Source organism: Megascapheus bottae, chromosome 20, assembly GCF_031878675.1.
Source record: "Megascapheus bottae isolate mThoBot1 chromosome 20, mThoBot2.hap1, whole genome shotgun sequence".
NCBI lineage: Eukaryota > Metazoa > Chordata > Mammalia > Rodentia > Geomyidae > Megascapheus > Megascapheus bottae.
In genome coordinates this window covers 30,099,417-30,123,106 of record NC_143528.1, presented here as the reverse complement: position 1 = coordinate 30,123,106, position 23,690 = coordinate 30,099,417, and the positions used below count along the sequence as shown (strand labels likewise).

The 23,690-nt window shown below is 39.9% G+C and overlaps 1 protein-coding gene and 1 non-coding gene across 4 annotated transcripts in view; both read left to right on the top strand.

Annotated features, from left to right (window-relative positions):
* The window catches only part of Palld (palladin, cytoskeletal associated protein), a 316,862-nt gene that overhangs the window by 100,074 nt on the left and 193,098 nt on the right, over positions 1–23,690 (top strand). For all 3 annotated transcript variants that reach the window (XM_090354212.1, XM_090354211.1, XM_090354210.1), the window contains one exon: positions 22,311–22,489. In XM_090354212.1, the coding sequence (XP_090210338.1) occupies positions 22,311–22,489 (179 nt within the window). The remainder of the gene's footprint in view (positions 1–22,310; positions 22,490–23,690) is intronic.
* Positions 15,155–15,318, top strand: LOC150049335 (U1 spliceosomal RNA). The gene has a single exon (XR_016539052.1). It is a non-coding gene; the product is annotated as a U1 spliceosomal RNA (small nuclear RNA).

Below are 23,690 nucleotides of genomic sequence, written 5' to 3'. Positions count from 1 at the left end.
ATCTCCATTGTGTTGGCTGAGCTGAGGATACTAAATAGGAAACAATTTGGAGGGGTTGTTTCTTTTGGTTTTGGTATTTAACCTGTGGGACCTTGCAATCCCGAAACTGGTCTTGGTGTAAAGAATTACTCCAGCCAGCCTGCCAGCCTGCCTGTGGTTAAGATCTTGCTGCTGTTTATCCTACTGTGAAGTGCACAATATACTGCGTATGACTTCCAATACACATGTGCTAGTCATTACTACCAATGCGAATATGTATCGAGCCATTAATCAAGGCACCAGACACGTCCTGACAACACATTTTGAAACTTTATCCACTGAAAAAGCCAAATTCCCCCACACTAATGAACAGCGTCAGGAAAGCCATGCTGGTTAAGCACATCAGAACTAGCAGATTGGCACTACCCTTGAACTCCCATGTCGATGCTGGGGTTGGGGGAAGACAAGCAAGAAATCTAAGCACAGTTCTCCACTTCAATTTCTCACCAAGATTTCTCCTTTCATAAGAATGGTTAGCATTTACTGAGCTGTGATCTGGAGATCCTTTCCACTTATTTTCTTCTTTGATCAAGTGATCCCACAACAAGAGTAGCGAGTATCCCTATTTTCTGATTAGGAAACTGGAGGGAGGCTATGAGACTTTAATGTACCCAACTGCATACAGGAATGAATGACAAATCTATGTGTGTCCTACCTACTGTTGCTCTTTCTAAATCACGTGGGGCCTCTGCAGAGGCAAATGGCAGGGAAGAACTCTTTGGATGTGGATATCCTTCACATCCTCTTTGAGTATTGGCTTTGTCCTCATTCAAGGTGGAGTTATGTCACTGAATCTACCTGTTACATAAAGAAAGTTCCAATATTTCTGTTTTACTGACAACCCTGTTTTCTCTCACACCGCTTGGCATGACCTCTGTGGTTCTATTTAACAAAGGCAGGTGAACACAGCCAAAAAGCTATGTGGCTGACGTAGGAAAGAGGACTCGGCATAGTTCTAGTCCAGGATGCTGTTGCTCTTAACATATCTCCTCATCTGTGTGACCTATTCCTTTTTCTACCTTGAGATGATTTCCTTTAACTAAAGTGCAGTGTCACCTGGAGTTTCATGAAAGTAGTATTTGCAGGGGAAGTAGATAGATTTCCCAAATTCTAGATCTTTCACAAAACAGCAGCTTTTTGACTCACAGAATCCTGATATGAAAAATGGGGCAAGAGTATCTACCTGCCAGTGTTGCTGTAATAGAGAAATCGGAGAACAGCTACAGAGTAGCATCACACTGCTCTGCATTACTGGTGGCACTTTTTAAAGAGTGTGGTTCTCGTCTTCGCTTTACCTCAGCCTCCAAATCATTAAGTTGGTGAAAATATGCTAAGAGATTTGTTAACTGAGTTGGCCAATCCCAATGTCACTTACAGGAAGGGCCATGGTACTGCCATCCAAAGAACTCACTCTCTTTAAATGGCGCCATGGAGTCCTGATCTACCATTTCCTGTGTGACTAGGGGTGAGTTCCTCAGCTTCCCTTAAACTTGGTTTCTTCTTCTTTAAAATGGATCTAACAATAAAGACATCTTTCCTAAAGATTTTGGAAGGGGTGAGTTAGTTAACGCATGATTAGCACTTAGGAAATACCTGGCACCGAATGAGCACTCATTAAAAGTTAGATGTTATTATTATCGGCGTTGTTGCCTGTGAGCTTAGTGGCCTCTTGAAAGCTTTTGAAAACAATTGGATCTGGTTAGCTGTGCAGAGGCTGGAAGCAGAGTTTCCCAGCGCACTTGGGACTACTCAGGAGGGGACTCGCAGGAGGCCCGGTGCTGACCTTGGCCCCATTAGCACCAGCTCAGGCACGGGGCTGTAATGAGGATTATTGAAGTAACATATGGAAAACTCTTTTAGTTAGCTCGTGGGAGAGGAGAGAGGTTCTAAATAAATACAAAGAATTATTAAAAGTAGGAGACGACCTCAGAGGGATGCTGAGCCATGCATGTTATTTGCTGTTGTTCTAAGAAGAAACTGGGCAAGAAGCCAACGTCATCACTTCGTGGCAAAGTCGGGTCTCCTGGCTGCTATTCAAGGGAGGGTAGACAGTCACACAGATCCTAGGGCATCCCTGGTTCCTCTCTGATGCTACACTTCTACTTTCCCCATATCTCCTTCGAGTCAAGCAGCAGCGAAGAGCTATTCTAGGCAGAACCCACCCAGTACAATATTCATGGCACTCCTTTAGGTACCAGCACACATCACTTAGGGGCCACCAGTGATCTGTTTCCACAGCACGATTCTAACGGTGGACTGAGCCAAGCCCCAAGCTTCCATTGCCAAGCCTTGACAAGTATGTGGAGAACACACAGCTCTGCAATTGTGAAGATATCAGTCCATCAGCCCCTATTTACAACTTTTACCACCCACCCCTAAAACATTCCACCTTCCAAAACCATTCCTAACACTAAAATGAAACAGACTTAAAGTGGTCTCCAGGTATCACTTGTGAAATGGTGTATATGAGGCATCCAAGAATGAATCAAACCCTGGCCTGCCGCCATCACAGCTTGAGGCCTCCAGCTTCCTCTCCATATCAGTGGCATAAGATTAATGTCCACAGCATCAGGCCATGATTGTAGAAAGCCGAAATGCATAGCAAGATAAGGATAATATTTAAGTCTCATCACTCAAGAATATAGCACTTCACCACACATAAACAATTTCCTAAATGCTGATAACTTTTTCATATAATGGTATACACATAATTAACTCCTAATCTTCAAAACTACCAAAAATTAAGCTATTTATTTTAATGTCATATAAAACTTAATGCTAATATATGTATATATATGCATATATATATAATAAAACCATAGCCTGTTCTTTTAACTTGTATAGCTAGTGTCAGAAGGTAGGGGAGGGGGGAGACAGAATTTAAGAGTCCACTGATCAAAAGAAAAATAAATCAGGAGACATTGCTCATGTGACATAGTTAAAGAAAATGATCTTTCAAAACTTGTAGGCAGAGAAATGATCAAAGGACATCCTAACAATTAGTCTGTGAGTGACACATCTTGTCTCAAAGAGTTACAGGCACCAAGCACTCAGGAGTATTTATTTACAGTCTTATTACAGAGAACCACTGCATTTAAAAAAAACTACCACATATTTAGCATTTGTTTTTAAAAATTCAAGATATTCCTTATTTTCCCCTACTATATGCTTAAACAAGGCCTTTTTGTTGTGGTGGTCCTTTGGCTCAGCTGTCCACTAAGACAGTCTCTGGATTTGCAGACAGCTCCTGAAGGTGATTTGACCCACACTCTGCAGATTTCTTAGCTAAAGCTAATAGTGTACTCCAGGGAGAACGGGAGGTAGTTTTACACAAAAAAAAAACCCTGAGCTCCTTTCTCCACACTTTCCTGCTCACCAGAGCCCACCCAAAGGTTCAGACAAAGAAGGTTGAGCTCTGGACAATAGCTATGTATTAACATCATGTAATGGCAGTTCAACCTTTAAATCGCTCCGCCATTCATTAGAAACCGCTGTCTTAGAGAGAAAAATTAGAAATCTGTGGCCTAATGGAAGAAGAAAATGGGCCATCCTGCTGTAGAGACAGGCTCAAATTCTATATTAAGTCATAAGTGAAAGCTGTTTCAGTCCTTGTGGGACTATTAAAATGAGGGAATGATTTCAGGAAAGGAAGTGTAGATATTGTCTGCCTGGAAGGGAAGAGCCAGCCAGGTAGTAATCACTCCAGAGTTAGAGCTGATGTGTTGCTCATCATTAGAGAATCTCCTGCCTGGGAGACCTTTTCCCCAATCTGAGTTCAGTATTTCTTTATAAATATTCTTCTCATATGCTGGTATCTTTATTCTTCCAAAGACGGTAAAAAAAAATTGTGTTGCAGAGTGAACCAACTGCACTATATTCTATAACTATCCAACCTAATGCCAGCCTACTGTAGATGGAGTCACACGTGTGTGTGTGTGTGTGTGTGTGTGTGTGTGTGTGTGTGTGTGTTCTACTTTTGCAGCCATTCCAGAAATTTACTTATTGATGTGATTTTTGGTGGTGGTGGTGGTGGTGGTCAGTCATCAGGCTTGAACTCAGAGCCTGGGAGCTGTTCCTGAGCTCTTGTGCTCAAGGCTAGCTACCATTTGAGCCAGAGCTTCACTCTCAGTTTTTCTAGTGGTAACTTAGAGATAAGAGTCTCATGGACTTTTTTGCCTGGACTGGCCTTGAACAATGATCCTCAGATATCAGCCTCTTAAGTAGCTAGAATTACAGGCATGAGCCACCAGCTCCCAGCTTGATGTGATTGTTTTCTTTATGCTTCTATACCCATCCTACTGGAGTAAAAGCTGCCTATAAAAAGACATTTTGTCTTCTCCTCCTCCCACTTGGATTTCATTAGTTTGTCTTCTCCCAGGAAAAACCTTCAAACTCCAGCTACAATAGCTTCAGGCATGGAGCTCCAATTTTATTGATGTCCATGAGAATCATTTCATGGATAAAATGTCCATACTTGGAATACTGACTAAGCAGAGCCAAGAACTTTCCTAAGCTATTGCTTAGTCATTAAGGAAACAACCAAATTTGGCCCCACCATGTCACATTCTACATACCCATGTTTATAATATGGCGCGATATTTTTCACCTGCTATTTGAAGGGAGCTGAGATCTTCTCTGGCTGGTGTGAATTTTCTCAGTATATCTTTGCATCAGTAGCTTATGTTTTGGGACAGTTTGATGACGTATGAGCAATAATACACTGCCATGTGTTTTCCTCAGTTGGGTTCAGTGTAATACTTTTTCTCAGAGTAAATGTAAATTTATTTCTAGAACACCATCTCTTTTCCTTTTGTGAAGGAAAATAGTTTGCAGGAGGAGATGGGTGGGAGAAGGAAGAGGGGAAGGAAGTAGAATGTTAGAATGTCTATACCATAAAATTTGGTGTCATTCTTGTTGTGACCATGCTTTTACAAAGCATGTCATGTCTTTCACAGCTGAGGGAAGCTTCATAGGGCAAAGAAAATATTGCAAACACAATAACCAGTAAGCCAGGTCTAATGGGCATCCTTTCAAATAGTGTAAAAACCATATATGTGTGTATATATATATATATATATATATATATATATCCCAAGTCAGAGATTTGCCTTCTGGTTTGTTCTCACTGATAACAAGCTCCAACTGAGGGCTTGAGTGCTTACTGGCTTGCTTGTTTATGACTGGAACTCGACCACTTGAGCCACACCCCCAGCCCAGTTTTTTGCTAGTTAACTGGAGGTGGCATCTCACAGACATTTCCGCCTGGACAGGCATTGAACTTTGATCCTCAGCCTCTTGAGTAGCTCAGATTACAGGCGTGAGCGCCAAGCTTGAGGCTCACCTTCTCACTATGCTATCTCCATGTGTCACAATGGTCTGGTGCATTGGATTATGTACGAAAGTCACTTGCAAATTAACATTATTGATCAAACTACATCAAACCCCAAACCAAAGGTTAGATATTCTTTATCTTCTTTAAGCCTCTTAACAACCTTATGAGGTAGATACAAATAAAGTTTAAGAGACCACGGCAGTTAATGAATATTGAAATGGGTGAAGAAGGCATTTTAATAGAACATAACTATCCTAAAAAGGTATTTTTATATATTTTATTGTAATTAATAAAAGGGTTACATGATATTTGCCAGATAGAAGGTGCATTAATTCACATACATTGATACCCTTTCACATGTCTTGGTACCCATTACCCTCCCCCCACCCCACCCCCATCTTGGTTTTCCCCCCTTCCCTATCAAATTTCAAATAACCAAATACAAATAAATTCAATATATCAGATAACAAAGTGAGATACTGTAACAATATGAGATACCCAAGGGACAGCAAAGGAGATGAGAGATAACATAGTACATTAAAAAGTATTTTTTTACTTTTGAAAATGCTGCAGTTTGCATATTCTGATTTTGTATTTCTCCTTAGGTTTACCTTTGGGGACATTTTAAACTTATTTAAAACGTATAGAAAAGTTAGATACTGGTGGCTCACATTAATCCTAGCTAAGCAGGAGGCTGAGATCTGAGGATGGTGGTTAGAAGCCAGACTCTTATCTCCAATTAACCACTCAAAAATCCTGGAAATGGAGTTGTGGCTTAAAGTGGTAGAATACTAGCCTGTAGCAAAAGAGCTCAGGAACAGCGCCCAAGAATAATATTTGGATTTGCTTATGATTTTAAAGAAATACATACAGAAAACTCCAAAATGAAAAACTTCTCTGTTGTTACCCAACTGCCTTCTCTTAAGATAAAGTACCAGGTTTCCAGTGCAACCCTTCAGAAAGCGCCTGGTCTTTTTGCTGATGTTGGTTTTCCTTACGCTTTTAAAGGCTTCATTTCTTTTAACCTGTGTATTATTTCTTTGTATAGGCGTACCATAATGAACTACTATTTGTTCTTTGATGGACATTGAGGGCAATTTTAATATTTTCCTTTGACTTTTTTAAATGGTAAAATTATCATCGCCTCTTTCAATTCTTTGTGCAGTTGTTTTTCTTTTTTAATTTTTTACGGTTAATATAAAGGTGACATGCAGAGGGGTTATAGTTATGTAAGCCAGGTAAAGAATATGTCTTTTTAGACAATGTCATCCCTTCCCTTGCTTCCACACAGTTTTCCCTTCCATCACCACCCACAAGTTGTACAGTTAATTTTCAGCATAGTGTCTAGTGAGTATCCCTGCTGTATTTATTCACCCTTTGTCCCACCATTTCTATGTCCCTTCCCCAAGACAGATAAATAAACCAAAAAGACATAAAGAAATGGAGTTGATTTTGATAAATAATATTTTTATGTGATCAGAAACACACAGGCATTATGACTTTGTGTTCCTCTCCTAAGTATATCGCCTTTGGTCTCACTGTGTGTGAAATGTGTACTTGCTTTTCTAAGCAAGTCCAGCTTCTTAGAAATGAAACAAGTGGGTCAACAACATAAATGTTGACCAAATTTTCATCCTAGGAGCTTAAATCAACTCATACTGGTAAAAATTTCAATCTATGAATATGACTTTGTAAATTACATAGGTTCCTTTCCCTTTGGGAAGTTCTAATAGGTCCCATCCTTTGCCACCATTCCACTGAGAGTTGTACCAGTATTTGTGTATGTACCATATCTGTGTTGTAATATTACAAAGTCCAAGATACCTCTTTATTGCCTCCTTTATGGGAATGAGTGTACTTACAAACGTCTTTGTAAAGATTGAATGATGAAATCCCAAATTTGAACAATCAGATCTTACCCATAATAGGCAAAGGAAATGCCTTCAGAGAATCAGGATTTCACTTAGCTAATTGCAATTCCAAGACTGATGCAAATAGGCAAAGAGCTCAAAGATGAAGTCAGTGTTTCTTGAAGTTGGGAATAAATCTATAAACTCTGGTTATAAGAACTGCTGAAAAATTATCGTGCAGGGACCTATAAATCACTTCAAAAGCAGTGTGAGAAGACAGCTTCATCTCCACAGTATACCAATTACAATTATAATATTAGGCTCCAGAGTGTTAGGAAAACTCATTTCTATAGCTTTTAACGTTGCAGTAAATGACCTGGCAACAGATTTAACATTTTCTTTGTAATGCCCGATGTTAACTCTTTAGTCATGGGCCAGAGAAATCACTAATCCCACTAGAATCTGACAGCTATTAAGGCTCTGGGTTCCTGGTAGAAATGCTAGTGATGCATTGTGGGAGGTAGGGAAGGGTGGAAGAAAGGGAAACATTCTTTCCTCTCCCTCTGTGACATGAGGGTGAATTTTAAAAAATGGAAAATCAATATAAAGAATAGCAGCATATTATGCTTGAACAAAAGTACCAATGTTGCCTCATTCAAAAATTACTGCTAAGTAAACATGGACAGTCTAAGGTAGGGGCTGGTCGTACATAGCCAGGTATAGGCTGTTTCTCCTTTAGTATTTCTCAACTTCTCCAATCAGAGGAAGGAGTAGAGTGGAGGCAGATGTGGTATCCACCCCTTCTCTGGACACTGGGGTTTGATGGGACAGAGTTCAAAAGCAGCCTTGTAGACAGTTTGAGCACACAGTGAGTTCTTCATGTTAAAGACATTCCTTCTCCTAGCCCACAAACATTTCCACTGGGTGCCAGGCAGGAAACAACATTGTTCTATACTCTGTGAATGATAAACAAAAACTTCTGCTCCAAGAAAAATGTTGAAGTAGTCCCAAAATATTAGATGACAAAAAAATTAGATGACAAAAAATTAAAGGGAAGAGCAGAATATTCAAGAAATGCCAACATACATAACCAAAATAAATTTCATAAGAACTCTGCCCTAGTTTATTATGAAAAATATGAAAAAAAATTCTTTAGTGCTCTCAAATGAGCTTTTGGAACAGTAAATTACACCTATTGGTTTTGAAGGTAGCATGTATTTTTCCAACTCAAGCCATTTTTAAAGTTAGAGGTTCTAGGTCAATGAAATAAAGCTAAACTATGAGCTTTAGCACTCAAACTGAGAGCTTTAGTACAAAGCAAGTTACTAATGAATACGTGAATAAATTTGGAAGGCTCTTTTTTTCAGGGAAATACTGTAATAAATGAATTCAGATTTGTATACTGTTATTTTTAATGAAAACTTTACACACTTACACGCTGGAAAATAGTGCGGGATGTGTGTGTGTGTGTGTGTGTGTGTGTGTGTGTGTGCGCGCCACCATGTCTGGCTGATTGACTGAGATGGGTTCTCATCAATTCTTTGCTTGAGCTGGCCTCGAACTACAATCCTCCTAATTACTACTTCCTGAGGAGATGGAGTTATAGACGGAGCCACTCTTACATTTCAAACAACTTAAAGCATCTATGGGCCACTCATAGGGAGTTTTATGTTTATTTTCATGCCCAAAGGAATTGAAAAAAAATGTATGTGAAGCAGCATTTACACATAGCATAGGCCCCTCCACTTTTTGTCTGACACATACTTTTTAATCTCCTCAACACATAAAATTACCAGAATGATAAGGTAGTAAGGAAAAATTTTCTCATAATCTATGTGGAACTCCAATGGGCAATGTAATGTAGTAGAGAGCCTATTATCTAGATGTCCAGATACTTATGTACTCTCAAGTCCTGATCCACGAAAGAACTTTTGAGTTCAGTACCCTTTCTTCTCAGGTGGGATCTTTAATTGGCAGTGTTCATTGGGAAGCAGCAATTATTGTACTTATTTTTTTGCTTTTGCCTTTCTCCAAGGTTGTCAGTGTCTCTGAAAGCCCAGCTGAAGTTGTGTGAGATTCCAGTAACTGGAGGGTTACTATGGGGTGCGATCCCTTTGGGGTGCCCTAATTGTAAAGAGAAAGGCAATCACCACACCTCTGCATTTTGCAAAGAAAGAAACTTCAGTCTGTGTTCATGATACTGGTTTTCACCCTTAAGAAATAATCTCATTTATGCGAATGGAATGTCAGCTTCAGTTAGATAATTTGTTCTGGACAGCCAACTGAAACGAAACCTACCATTTTATACGTTATTCAAATGGCCAAATAAAACAAGGTGTAATTAGCCCTGACTTCCTGCTCTGCTCAGGTACCTGAGGCCCCTCCCTGCTCAGGCAGTAGCTGCACACCCTGGCTTAAGGAGGAGCATTAGAGGCAGCCTTCCTGGAAAATGGCTCGCGTGTCTACAAATTTGAAAGTATGTATCTGAGCCAAATGGTGGGAGAAGGAGAGTGCCTGGAGTGGGTGGCATCAGAAAGGTGGTTGCATAGTGGATGAGAATGGGCAAAAACTGGACTCAAAGAATAAGTCAGATGTTACATTCAGCAGGTAGGTACATGGTGTGTGTGTGTGTGTGTGTGTGTGTGTGTGTGTGTGTGTGTGTGTGTGTATGTGTGTGTGTGTTATAGTCACTGCACATTTCTATGAAGGTATTCACTATTTTAGCCAGAATAGTTGCTGAAAGCCTGTAAGTGCTATTTGCTAACAGAATCATTTCTTCCACCCCCAGTTTTTCTGTATTGAATTCAAAGCACTATCTCTTCAGCAGACACTTCGTTTATTATAGCTCTTCTTGGAAAGCTGACCCGCATATGTGGCTTTCTAGAAGGAACACAGAAGAGCAGGGAGAAGGCATGCAGGAGAGAAGGTGCCTTTGAAAGGAGTTAGCTGGGGAAGGCAGGTGTATGTGGGGGGAGAGAGGGGGGAACGGGGGATAAAAACAGAAAAGGAACACATTTCTCTACCAGAGACTACAAGTTTACAGAGAACCCATGTTCTCTTTAGGGGCTTGTTTCATGGTTCCTGAAAAAAACCAAATTAGCCACATTGGGGCAGCATTACGATAGAACCGATCAGGGACTGTGAGAGCCGTCCCTAGCTCTTCCCTAGTCTCTGACAAACCAGCCACCAAATCAAAGCATGTGAACTAGGTCTGGTTCATGCATGCCTTGCCAGCTAAAGGCTCATTTACAGGAGAGAAGTAGAGATAAGAGGCCTCCTCAACGCTCCAGTGTCAGCTTTTGCAGAAAAGCTTCTATTTTGACTTCTATTTCACTTCAGGGGTCCCTAATCATAAGTAGCTGGCAGCACCCACAGGGCAAGAAACTGAGAGTTATGGTAACAAATAAGTGGGGATTGACAAGAAACGTTTTGCACATGGACGTTAAGGGAAGGTGGGCTGAGAAGGAAGAAGCTGAAGATGGCAAAAAGAACTGATGGCACTCTCCCTAGCTTGGCTTTTGGCCCCTTTGTGTTTCATAATAATGAGGTAATCATTGTATTTCAGTGGACAAGTTCAAAGAGCCTGGGTGACTGGCATCACAGTCTAATAAAACATCTTCTGTGTTATCCCCTTCAGAATGTACTCCAAGTTATTACAGTAGCTAATATTACAACAATGGCTAATCCCTGCTGTAGCTATGACAACAAAATAGCGAAATGCGAGAATCTCTAGCTCTTTTATGGTTATGATTTCTCATTCTCATTCTCCATTCTTCCCCTCGATGCTTCAAGGGCGTGGAAGCGTTTAGTACAAATGTTCACAGCCCAGTTAACTTTGAAGTATGACTTGTTGGGTCATGCTGATTTATCTGAGCATTTGCATAGAGAATTGGCAGGGATGGATCTATTTTCTAAGGAACAGGTGTAACTAGAGAATTTGTGACTGAAGGAAAGAGGGAGGGGATGGCTACCCTTTCTTGTTCTCATATACTGTGAAATCATCTTGTCTGCTTGTCAGAATGGATCACATTTGCAAAGAGTTAAAGTAGTCTCTGGGCCTGAGTGACATTTTCATGTTGTTCTGACAATAAGCTTGAAGTAGGACAAATACTGGTCCAGATTCCCCTTGAACAGCCATTGTTTAACCTGTAGTTATTAATGGTTATGTCATGGATTGAACAGTCCATTGTATGTTCATCTTGAATATTTTACCAAGTGAGGGAATAAGTATGATATTTTCATATGATGGGGCAAGATGGAAGCCTGTTTTAAAAAAGCAAACAGAAAATGCATACAGTTAACAGTGAAGGAGAAATGGGCAGAATTCAGTAGTTCACATGGACTCCTATGCAATAAGTGTGTGTGTGTGTATGGTTCTAGGGCTTGAACTCAGTGCCTTGCACTCTCCCTTAGATTTTTCACTCAAGGCTGGTACACTACTAGTTGAGCCACACCTCCATTCCTGGCTTTTTCCTGGTTACTTAGAGATATTTCTGCCTAATTGGCTTTAACTTGCAATCCTCAGATCTCAGCCTCCTGAGTAGCTAGGATTAGAGGCATAGAAACCAGTACCTAGTTTAGGAACAATATTTAAACACAGACTACTAACACAGGCATGGGAAACGTGTTTTGGTTTGGATGCTAATACTTATCACTGCACCACTTGTAAAGTGTCGAACTAAGTCTGAAGCCAGTGGGCTCCAAGGAATTCTCTATTACTGATGTCTGCAATGAGCACTGGAAAGGGTGGTTGTTAAATGTATGCGAGGTATTAAATGTCCCTACCACAATGTGGATGGAAGTCTAGTGATAAGTCAACCCCATGTCCTCCAAAATGTATTGCACGGAACCTGGGTCTTTCAGCCTCATTCTCCAAACCTGTGTTTTCAGGCCAAGTAAAAGCCAGCACGAAGCTTGCCATATCCTTTCTCCTACATATTGGCACAGTGAAAGCGTTTTAAAAAGTTCTGCAGTAAAGACAGATGTTTAACTTTGTTTAACGCAGCGTTTCACAAACCTATTTGGCCACAGAAAGTCCTGCGATGTTATCTGTCAACTGCACTGCTAAGCTAGTTTCTTGGGACCATTTGGGCAAGTCTAGTCAATTCCTCACATCTCACAAATAGGAGGAAGTCAAACCCCAAATGAGAGAGTGACTGAATCATAGAACCCTTAGCTGCACTGTAGACCAGGCTAAAGGAAAACCCATGACAGCAGACATGGGTTTTGGGGGGTTTTTTGTTTTTTTTTTGTTGTTTTTTTCGTTTTTGGTGCTTAATTGGAGATAAGAGTCTCAGGGACTTTCTTGACTAAGTTGGCTTTGAACCATGATCCTTATATGCCAGCCTTCTGCACAGCTAGGTTTACAGGTCTGAGCCACTGACACCTGGTTAGATAAAAATCTATTTTAAAGTGTAACTTTATCTGGGCTAGCCCAGCCCACTAGGTTCCTTTTTTCCTTCTTTCCTCTTCCTTTCCTTTCCTTTCTTTTCCTTTCTTTCTTCATTGCTCCCTTCATTTTCTTTCTTTCCTTTCTTTCTCTCTTTCCTGCTTTCTTAGGATATTCAATTATTACTGCAGAAAGAATTAGCTGACAAGAGTCTAGTTTGGGTTCAGAATGTATTTTATCATTTCCCAGGCTCAGAATTTTTTAAAAAACTGCTATTTACTGGTCTCTTTTGGACCGTAAGATTAAAATACATCTGTTGTCCCCACAAATTTAGCTATTGGGCTTCAAGCTAAGCAGTCATGAAATTATAGCCATAGTAAATTTAGACAAAGACTAATTTCACTTCAATCTGCCTATAAATCCACATGACAGAATAAACATGGTGTGTCCTGTGGTTAATGGGAACACATGTAAAAAATTAAGAACTCTTTGGTGACAAGACAAGAGCTCCATAAAAACTAATTGGTGCTTAATTGAGGATGTATGAAATGCAATGCTTACAGATGTCCTAACTTTGAGGTTAGGCCAAAACAAAAATCTTACCGAGTATAACTTGCCAACTTAAACGTTTTGCTGTTGTTACCACTTTGTTTTGTTTTTGTGCCAGTACTGGGGATTGAACTCAGGACCTTGAGTTTTACCTTTTCTTTTTTTTTTCACTCAAGGCTGGTGCACTGCCACTTGAGCCGCAGCTCTATGTCCAGCTTTTTGCTGGTTAGATGGAGATCCAACTCAATTTTGATGGTTCTCTCTCTAATTCATGCCTAAATCCTACCAGCCCTTTGGGAGAAAGGAATCCTGGAAAAGATAACCATGGCTAACCCACTGATCTGTTTGGATTGTTTTTCTGCCCTTCATTTCCATTGTAACGGCCTTAAGGAAATTAGTTTTCTTTAAGGACATCCATGAGCCATGTGGCTGTCTACTTTGGGAGAAGGGACAGCTGAGCTCAATTAGCTCCTGCAATTACCATTGACATCTCTTTGAAGATAGTTTCTTTTCCAGTAAGTACAAATCAGTGAAATTGTGAAGAAAAAAAAAATAGGTCCTCCAACATAACTCTGTTTCCCCATGAGTAGAAAGAAGCCAACTAGAAGAGGAAAAAACAAAAAACTCAGCAGTTTTAGAAGTTTTCATTATATAAGCACCTGGTTGTTCCTATTAGTGGCCCTTAAGATTTACCACTTTGCCTAGCAGAGTTACAGAGCATTAGCCAAGATTCACTGTTGAAGCTTTGTATGATTCGCAAGTCTGAGATTTCCTTCATTTCATGAGGCACGTGTTTAAAATACAGTGCACAGCAAATTTCCATGATACATACTTGTGGTTCAATAAAATACAAATGGTCAAAAGAAACTGTCACTCGTGAAATGTATATTTGTTGCTAATGGTATTATTAGAACAGTATTACTAGACAGTTGTAAGCCAAGTGATGCCAGATGTGATTTTTTTAATATAAACTGTTAGTATATTACACTGGAAGTGGATAATGTACTTTGCCAGTGCACTCCTTGGTCTCTCTCATGTAACAGTTAAATTTATTTTCATAAAAATTTAATATTTGGGGACCTATCTTGGAGAATTAGAATATTACTAGCCTTCAGCTCCACTGGGCAATTCTGAGTCCTACTGTCAGGAAGAAAGCAAGGCCATGCAGTAGGTAAGGGTTTTAATTTTCTTACAACACCCAAGAATGGGAGCCATGAGTGGTTGGCAGGAACAGCCATTTGCTCAGGAGCAGCTGCAATCCTTCTGATTTTAGTTATCCCCGGGCCCACTTTGATCCCAAACCAAAAAGGCTCAGGACTGCAGACACACACACAAACACTCTCCTCTGTCCATCAGACTCACGACAAGCCAGGGGCTCCACTTTGCTTCTCCTTGAAATGCAGAAAGTGAACAATTAAATATTGATCTGTTCCATGCAAAACACCTTCTTGAATTTCAGCCCAACCATATCCTGTGTGTGGCCTAATATGATCCCTGGAGTTTTGGCACCATCTTTTTTTCATAGGCTGGAATGTTTAGGAAATCCTCAGGTAAGTGGAATAAAAAGACACCATGCTACAAAAAGAGATAGCAGTTACAAGAACATATATGTGCTTGTGCACACACATATCTTCTGGGTTCCAACTTCCAGAATAGAATAGAATAGAATAGGCCTACTTTAGAGTTTTGAATCCTACAATTCTTTTTCCTCTATATGTTATAGACCTTTTAGAAATAAAAGTCAAAACTAAGAAAGTTCATTTCATTGTCCTCTCTCCAATAAATTGATCTTGACCCAACTCTTCTATCCAAAGTAAATCCACGTCTGTAACTATGGAGTCCGAACCAATTTTCAAAGAATTTTGAACTGGTACATGGTTTCAAGTGATTGAAGGACTAAGCCTATTAGATTCAGTGTGGTCTTCCCTTCTTTATGCCTATAATTGGCTTGGATTCAGAGAAGACCTAGTATCATGAAATAAAGAACCCAGGTAAATGCTTACCTGGCAGGGGAGATACCACGATCACCAAGGTGGTTTTCCCAGAGTGAGGCTTATCCATTGCACTCCAGATGTGCTGACCCCTGCGATTTCCCCAAATGTGGGAAACTCGACTGTATAATTTGTGGTAGTGGGGGACTGTGTTTGCGCTCTCCCCTGGAAAAAATAAAAAAAAGAACCCAGGTGAGCTGAGAACTGTATGTAGCCAGCCATTTCTGGGTTGAAGTTGATTACAATAAACCCTTTGAAGAATGTACAAATGACAAATAAATGAATGAATGAATGACAGAAAGAATAGATGAACTGATCATTTAACCCTTTACATGTCATTTCTAATTAGTTCAAGTTATTTTCATACTCTGCTTATAGTCTTGAAATCTGACAACCAGTTCCAACTGGTTTGCGCCTATATTAGCATCTCTTAATACTTTTGAAGGGGTATTTATCACGCCTACTAATTTTAAAGGATTGCTTCTTCAGTTTTTCTCAGTTCCCTATTGCATGGCTGCTTAACAGCTACACCAGAGATTAGAAAAGAGAAATCAGTACACTGTGTTAAAACATGTTTATATCTGCAGAAGAACGTGTGATGAAAGAGGGAGTTTAAAGCATTGAGGAAAATGGAATTTAGGGGATTATCTGGATTTAATTGTCCATGAGCTTCTTTTTCACTGTGTTAGATAAGTGGGAGTTGCCCGGATCTAAGAGTAGAATCACAATGATTTCACAAGGCTGTTGAGAAAATAAAAATAAGATCTTATAAGCACATAGCATACAACAGGCTTTTGAAAAATATTCTTGCTTTCTTCCTTAAATTGAATTACTATAAACCCTTAAGAACTACCATTGTTTCCATATATTGTATCATATCTTCATTCCAAACATAAAATTGTACCTATATATTTTAGTAATCTCGCAGTTGAAAATTCAAAGTGTGGCTGAAGTTGAAATTGGAATGTAGATAATAAGATTTTCATTTTCCAATGTGCTATCTAGTATATTATTTACTAATACCTATTAGCAGTGGGATTAACCAAAGTCCCAGGTAACCTCAAGTGGATCCCTTCAACACATTACATGGGTCCAAGTGTGCTTTGCTCCCAGCCACCACCCCTTCCTTTTAATCTCCTTATAAATAGAAAGGAGTGGTGGGATCTGGAACAAAGGGAAGCATATGTGCTCTAGAATGAGACCAGCTGAGCCTGGCAAATGTGTTTTATACTAACCTTCAACTTGAATTGTTCTGTAACCTGCCAAAACAGGTGTGTTGACTTCTGAGCCATTCCATCTCACTAGCGAAGACCGTTCTAATCAACTAGTGTTGTTACCCGTAAGAGGAGAAGAAGAGTGTCTTATTATGCATTCATTTACCAAATCTTTTCTTCATCCCATCTTGTACACTTAGCAGCTTAGCTCATCACACCTATTACTGCTTTTTCTGAGCATGAAGATTTGAATGTGGGAAAAAGTCACCAAACCTGACTTTGCCTTTTCTCTAAAGAATACCACATACGTCGAGGACTTTGCTATGGAGCTGTTGGAACTATGACCTGTAAGAAACTTAACTATAGAAACATGACTATAGCACACACAGTTCATCCAATTTGTGGTGTCACAACTTCATAACTCCAAGATTCTCTTTGTTTAGATAAGGTGACTCATTTTTAACCTGCTACATAGTACTTGGACAAGCACGATTTCCTTTCCTGGTACATTTCTCGACTAGATCATGTTGAGTTTAATCTTATGCTATTTAAGTGCACTTAAACTATAAACTTCTTCCCATGTACGTTTTAAAGCAGAAACTGGGAAGACATTATTTAAACATGTCGCTGGATCCTTTCTTCACCTTAAGATTCTTTGTCTTTGATTAAGTCAGTGGAAATGTTCCATGTTGTTGGAATGTTAGTTTTATTGCTCTACAAATATGATGAGAGCCATCCAAAAGACAGTCTATTACTGGGGGAGCTGAGACAGGAGAATCTTGAGTTCAAAGCCAGTCTGAAAATATATCCAGACCCTGTCAAGGAGTGATAGAAGAAGAAAGACATGAGAGGAGGGAGCTGAATGACTTGTACCAGAGAGAGGGCAGCATACCCCAATCACTGGGAGCAATACCAGGTCAGTCAAAGGAAGAAGGAAGGTGGGGAGATTGTGGCTTTCAAAAGAAGAGACGGGGATTCAAGGTGAATAGATTTGGTATAGGTACCACCCAAAGAAGATTAGGGCGGGTAGATGGAACCCAGTAGAGAAAGAGAGGGAATAAGAGGTATGTGTTAGTTTCCATATTGAAGACTTCTCGTGAGTGAGGAGCTCACATAGCCCTGAGAGAGGCAGGACTCTCCAGGATCAGAAAAATCCCAGATGTCAAGGCAGTAGGAATACAGAAAATTAAAAGGCATGATTAATACATTCCATACTCCAAACACTGTGAAGGAATGTAGTGAATAAGTCAGTCAGATTGAAGCCTTTGCTCTGGAAAAATACATCCTAGTAAGAGGTTAGAAAAAGTATATGAACAACTAGTTTCAATATATATTGGAAAGTTCCACTCTATGGTTTTGATTTTAAAAAACAACACAAAAACAAGGTGTTACATCTACTGTCATAGAAAATGCATCTGTTGCTTTAATATTTCTGCAAGTAACAAGATATATTGGAGTATTTTGGTCTTATTGTTAGGTTTATTATTTACTTTTTCAGCTATTGTTACTTAATTTATAATTCATTTTAAATTATTTGATTTACTTTTTTTTTGCCAGTCCTGGGCTTGAGCTCAGGGCCTGAGCCCTGTCCTTGGACTTTCTCAAGGCTAGAGCTCTGCCACTTGAGCCTCAGCACCAATTCCAGCTTTTTTCTATGCATATGGTACCAAGGAATCGAACCCACGTCTTTGTGCAAGCACTCTACCATTAGGCCAAACTCCTGGCCCATTGATTTACTTTTTTAATATAAGTTGTAAGCTAGACACCAGTGGCTCACAGCTGTAAACCAAGCTACTCAGGAGGCTGAGATCTGAGGATCACAGTTCAAAGTCATTTGGGCAAGAAAGGCTATGAGACTTGTCTCCAATTAATCAGCAGAAAGCTGGAAATGGAGCTGTGACTTCAGTGGCAGAGTTCTAGCCTTACACACAAATGCTCAGGGACAATGCCCAGGCTCTGAGCTCAAGCCCCAGTACAAGCATAGACACATAAAAAGGTTGTATGGAGTATTCTAGAATTGTATTCAGTAACAGATACATAAGATGTTAATAGGTACATATCATAGTCAGATACATTTAGAAAGTGTTTGATCAGACATTAAATAAATTTATTCTTCTCTTGGATTCTTCAGGACCTTACTGGAATCACAAACATCACGACCGAAATATAACATGTAACATTTCCCAAAACCTTTAGAACTCAGATCCTTTCAGTTTTTTTTCTCTCTAGGAAGCACGTAGGACTAAAGAAATATTCAGTAGAGAATAAATATTTTCAATCACAAACAGAGTATAAATAGATTAATTTTTTATCAATCCGAGAAGTCAATGTCCTAGATTGAGAAGACATACAAACATTGGGAATTAAAAATAAGAGAAGGCCGGGAGTTTGGCCTAGTGGTTAAAGTGCTTGCCTAGCTTGCATGAAGTCCCAGGTTCAATTCCTCGGTACCACATACATAGAAAAAAGCCGGAAGTGGTGCTGAGGCTCAAGTGGTAGAGCTCTAGCCTTGAGAAAGCCCAAGGACAGTGCTCAGGCCCTGAGCTCAAGCCCAGGACTGGCAAAAAAAAAAGTTAATAAAAATAAGAGGAAAAAATGCAGAAGTAGAGTGCACGAAGACCCAGGTTTGATCCCTCAGTAACTCATACATAGGAAAAGCCAGAAAGTAGTGCTGTGGCTCAAGTGGTAGAACTCCAGCCTTGAGAAAGCCCAAGGACAATACTCAGGCCCTGAGTTCAAGCCTCAGCACTGGAGAGAGAGAGAGAGAGAGAGAGAGAGAGAGAGAGAGAGAGAGAGAGAGAGAGAGAGAGAGAGAGAGAGAGAGAGAGAGAGAGAGAGAGAGAGAGAGAGAGAGAGAGAGAGAGAGAGAGAGAGAGAGAGAGAGAGGAGGGAGGGAGGGAGGGAGGGAGGGAGGGAGGGAGGAAGGAAGGAAGGAAGGAAGGAAGGAAGGAAGGAAGGAAGGAAGGAAGAGCACTGAATGTAGTTGTTGTATTGAAGGAATAGAAAAGCTTAGTGAAGAACTAGGAAGCGTCCTTTGTGGACCAGAGCATAGAAGGTCAGCATTTAAACTCTGATGTACACATGAGTCACGTGGGAGATTGAACTGGTATAGATTTGGGATGGGGTAACATTCTGCATCTTTAACAAGCTCTCCGTGACACATATATTGCTGCTCAGAGTTCAGGACCAAGATGTTGGAGTTGGCAATCTTTTCTTAAAGGTCCAAAGGCACTAAGGATCAGGCAGTATGTACCAACCACTGCTCTGCTCTGTCATTTAATACAAAAGCAGTCGTAGATGATGTGTAAATGACAAAGCATGCTTATATTCCAAGACATCTGTATTTATGCACTCAAAATCTGAACTTTATTTAATTTTTGGTATTGCAAAATTTTCTTCTTCTCTCTCTCCTTTTTTACAACTATTTAAAAGTAGAAAAACCAAGCCAGCTGCCAGTGGTTTACACCTGTCATTGTAGCTTCTCAGTAGGCTCAGGTTTGTGGATCACAATTCAAAGCCAGCCCATGCAGGAGAGTTCATGGGACTCTTACCCTCAAGTTAAATACCAAAAAAAAAAAGCCAGAAGTAGAGTTGTGGCAGAAGAAGGAGGAGGAGGAGGGAGAGGGGGAGGAGGAGGAGGAAACACGCTCAAGACACAGTACCTAGCTCCTGAGTTCAAGCCCCAGAACCAGCCCCCCTCCTATCCATAAAATGGTTTAAGAAACATTCCTTGCTCACAATCACATACAAAATAGGCTTTCAGAGCATAAATTTTCTAAGTTAGAAGACAAGATTCCTTATGGTGGCAAAGTCTTCCCTACAAAATAGATCCACTACTAGAAATGAATCTTTGTCTTGCACTCCCATTGTGCTTCTTAATCCCTCCTTTTTTCTCTCCACAGTGAGTTTATATTTGTTTTCCTGAAAAGTAGAAGTGCTCTAATAGAAGAGAACAGATATACAAACTCCTCAATTAGTTTCCCAGTTTCCCAGGCACCATTCTTCCTGTCACCTGTAGCCTATAGTGCAAGAGCTTCTACACACACACCAAAAAAAAACCACACAGGAAGAAGTTAATCTGCTGAAGACTTTAGGTTGGCCCGAAGGAAGAGTTATTAACTAAACTTAATGAAGAGGACAAGGGGAGAATTCCAAGGAAGAGAACTATATCCAGGGGCTTATTACCCAACCATAGGGGTTGGGTAAGGAACAATAAGCCCCCGGAAATATTTGACAGAAATAGAAGATTAGAAAATAAAATCAAGGCCAAGTTATAGGAAAGGCCTCAGTGACAGATCAGAAGCTTAGGGGGTTGCTGTGAGAAGGGGAGAGTTCGTTTCAAGAGCAGTAATCTGATGATAGAATAGAGAAAGAATTCGTTGATGGAGATGGAGAAATCAATTTTAAGTGATTTCTAAAGGCATAGTTAATGCTGGTGGATTCTATAGCTTTGGAAAGATAAGGGACTAGACCATGGCTTTAAACTTAATGGTTCTCCTAGGGCAAAAACCAGTGTGCCCAGAATCAAGACATGTTGTCCTTTTCAGTAATCTGGGCTGTATTTGTGTTGTATGGAATGTTTAGTTGGCCGTTGTTTTTTTGCTTTGTTTTGTTTTGTTGCTTGTTATTATAAAGGTGATGTTCAGAGGGTTACAGTTATAGAAGCCAGGTAAAGCATACATTTCTTTTGGGACAGTGTCAAAAAAAAAAAGGTCACCCTTTTCCTCACTCTCTCCCAGTTTCCCCCCCCCCATCCACACCTACAAACTGTACATAGTTCATTTTCAACACAGTGTCTTTTGAGTATCAGTTTCACTTTTGGCTGTTTATTTTTTTGTCCATTAATTCTCAAAGGCATAACTGTTGTTTTCTGATCCTTTATTATTTTATTTTAGTCTAGCTCTGGTGTTAATATTCTAAGTATTAGCAAACTAACTTGCTTCATTAGCTTTATTTTCAAAAAATATACACAAATGCATGTGCTGTTCTAATCAAATGAAAAACCAAGAGTTCCAGGTGTGTCATTTTTTTTTACAGAAAGATGCCAGATCCAAAGAATTTTATAGAATAGACACAGGGAAAATATTTTCTGCTAATTAGGAAACTAAAGGACAATTGTAGTTCTAAAGACTTCAATCACTATTCGTTGTAAGTAGCACATTACAACACATTTCTTTAAATTAAATTATATATTTTGAGGATTTGGGGAAAACTCTTTTTTTCCTCTTTTTTATTGTAATATAATGCTGTTGAGAGTTTGAAGTGCTGGGGAAATAGAAGAAAGAGTGAAGAGAGACTCCCACCCAAGGTCTTGGCTCTTGGGGAAATGGCATGTTCTGAGCAGCAAAAATGAAATATAGCCTGGCTTCTCCATCTCTCTCCATCCTGGAGGCCCAGGGGCTTGGCTGGAAAGTCTTATAAATATCAGAAATATGGAAGGCATTACATGCAGTACTGTCCAGCTGATCTGAAGTCTTTGGGTCAATATCACTGCCTAGGATATTAATTTTGAATCATGATGCTAAAACTCCCTTTACATATTAGATGATTAGAGCATACTGTTTTGATTGTTTTTAATTTTTTATTTAGGTGAGAAAAATTGTCATCAGTGTAAGAGATGAGTTCTAAAGCATGCAATGTGACACTTTGAGTGTCCCCTTTCCTTTCGCTCTGTAACCTACATGGGTCTTTCCAAGTTTGGCAATGTCAAGGTTGAGAAAACGTACAAGATGTTTTCCAGTGCAAACCTGTGGGGAATTGTCTAGTCGTTAATTTCACGGTCTAAAATGTCAAATTTCCCTGTGTAACATTGACCCGGGTTCTTATTTTTATCCAGGGAACAGTCTTATTGCATACCATCTCATCTTTCATTGCTGCTTTATTGTTTTAAACATCCTCACTTCCTCCTGGACTCTCCTTGACCTTTGCCCTCTGTTTGACCTACAGATGGTTCTGTGAGGGGAAAGAGCTACACAACACTCCTGACATTCAGATCCGCTCGGAGGGTGGGGATCTCCATACCCTCACCATCACAGAGGCCTTCGAGGACGACACGGGCCGCTACACCTGTCTAGCCACCAACACTAGTGGCTCCGATTCAACCTCTGCTGAGGTGTTCATTGAAGGTAAGGAAGTGTACTCCATTTATTGAAAACTATAAAGTACCGACTTCTTCATGTGTAAAAGTCGACAGTACTTCTCAAGCAAGTGAAGTATGGGAATAGATTATCGACATATAGGAAATACTGGATCAACATTGCTAAAATCTCATTGGTTTAGGATACCGCTCATGGGAATTTTTTTAAATATCTTCATTTTTGCTGAATTCAAGAACCTTGCCACTTTTATTAAAAAGATTATTATTCATACCAAATATATTATGAACTTGCAGTCTAGGTGAGGATCATTTCTAGAATCAGTATCATATTAAAGAGTGGTAAAGCAAAGATTAAAATGTTCCTAGTGCTACAACTTGGCATAAAAGTGTCATAGATTGTAAGGTTGTTGTTATTATTTTATTTGGATCAGTACATATTTTCTGTATATCAAAGGATTCCAACTCTAACCACAAGGGGGAGGGAAATATGTTTAAAGTATATGTATATAACAAAAACAGAATATAAAATAGTGAGTAAGCCAGATGCCAGTGGCTCATGCCTATAATTCTAGCTAGCACTCGGGCTGCTGAGATATGAGGACTGGGGTTTAATTTAAAACCAGCCTGGGCAGAGAAATTCAGGAGGTTCAACTCCAATTAACAATCAAAAAGCCACAAGTGGTTTTTTCAATGGCTTTCCAATCTTGAGAAAAAAAAAAAGGCAAAGAGAGTACAAGAGCCTGAGTTCAAACCTCAGTACTGGCATAAAAATAGTACATAATGTTACAAGTAATATGGAGAAATAGCAAGTGTCGTTAAGACAGTAATGAACGTGTACAGTTAAGCACAAGTCTCTTCATATAAGAGATGTCAATAGTCTCCCGCCTTTGCTATGAGCTGGTCAGACACCTCCTTCTGGGAGCAGGACCCCACTGTTTCTTTTTGCGCTATGTACTTCATGCTCAGCATGTCAACAGAGATAGTGGCAGCTTTGCAGCACCATTTCCCCCCAGATCTGCAATATCCATCCATCCTCCAGTATATGGAGGCCACAGTGAGATAGGGTGGCTCTAGAACCAGGGATGAATCAGTGAGCAAGATGAGCCCTGACACTGCAGGGAGGAGGGAGAATGAACCCCGAATTCCTAAGTAATTCCAGCCACTGGCATATCTGTGTGGGAGATAAAAGTGGCCAATGGGATAGCATGACCAGGAAGGGCATTCTGAAG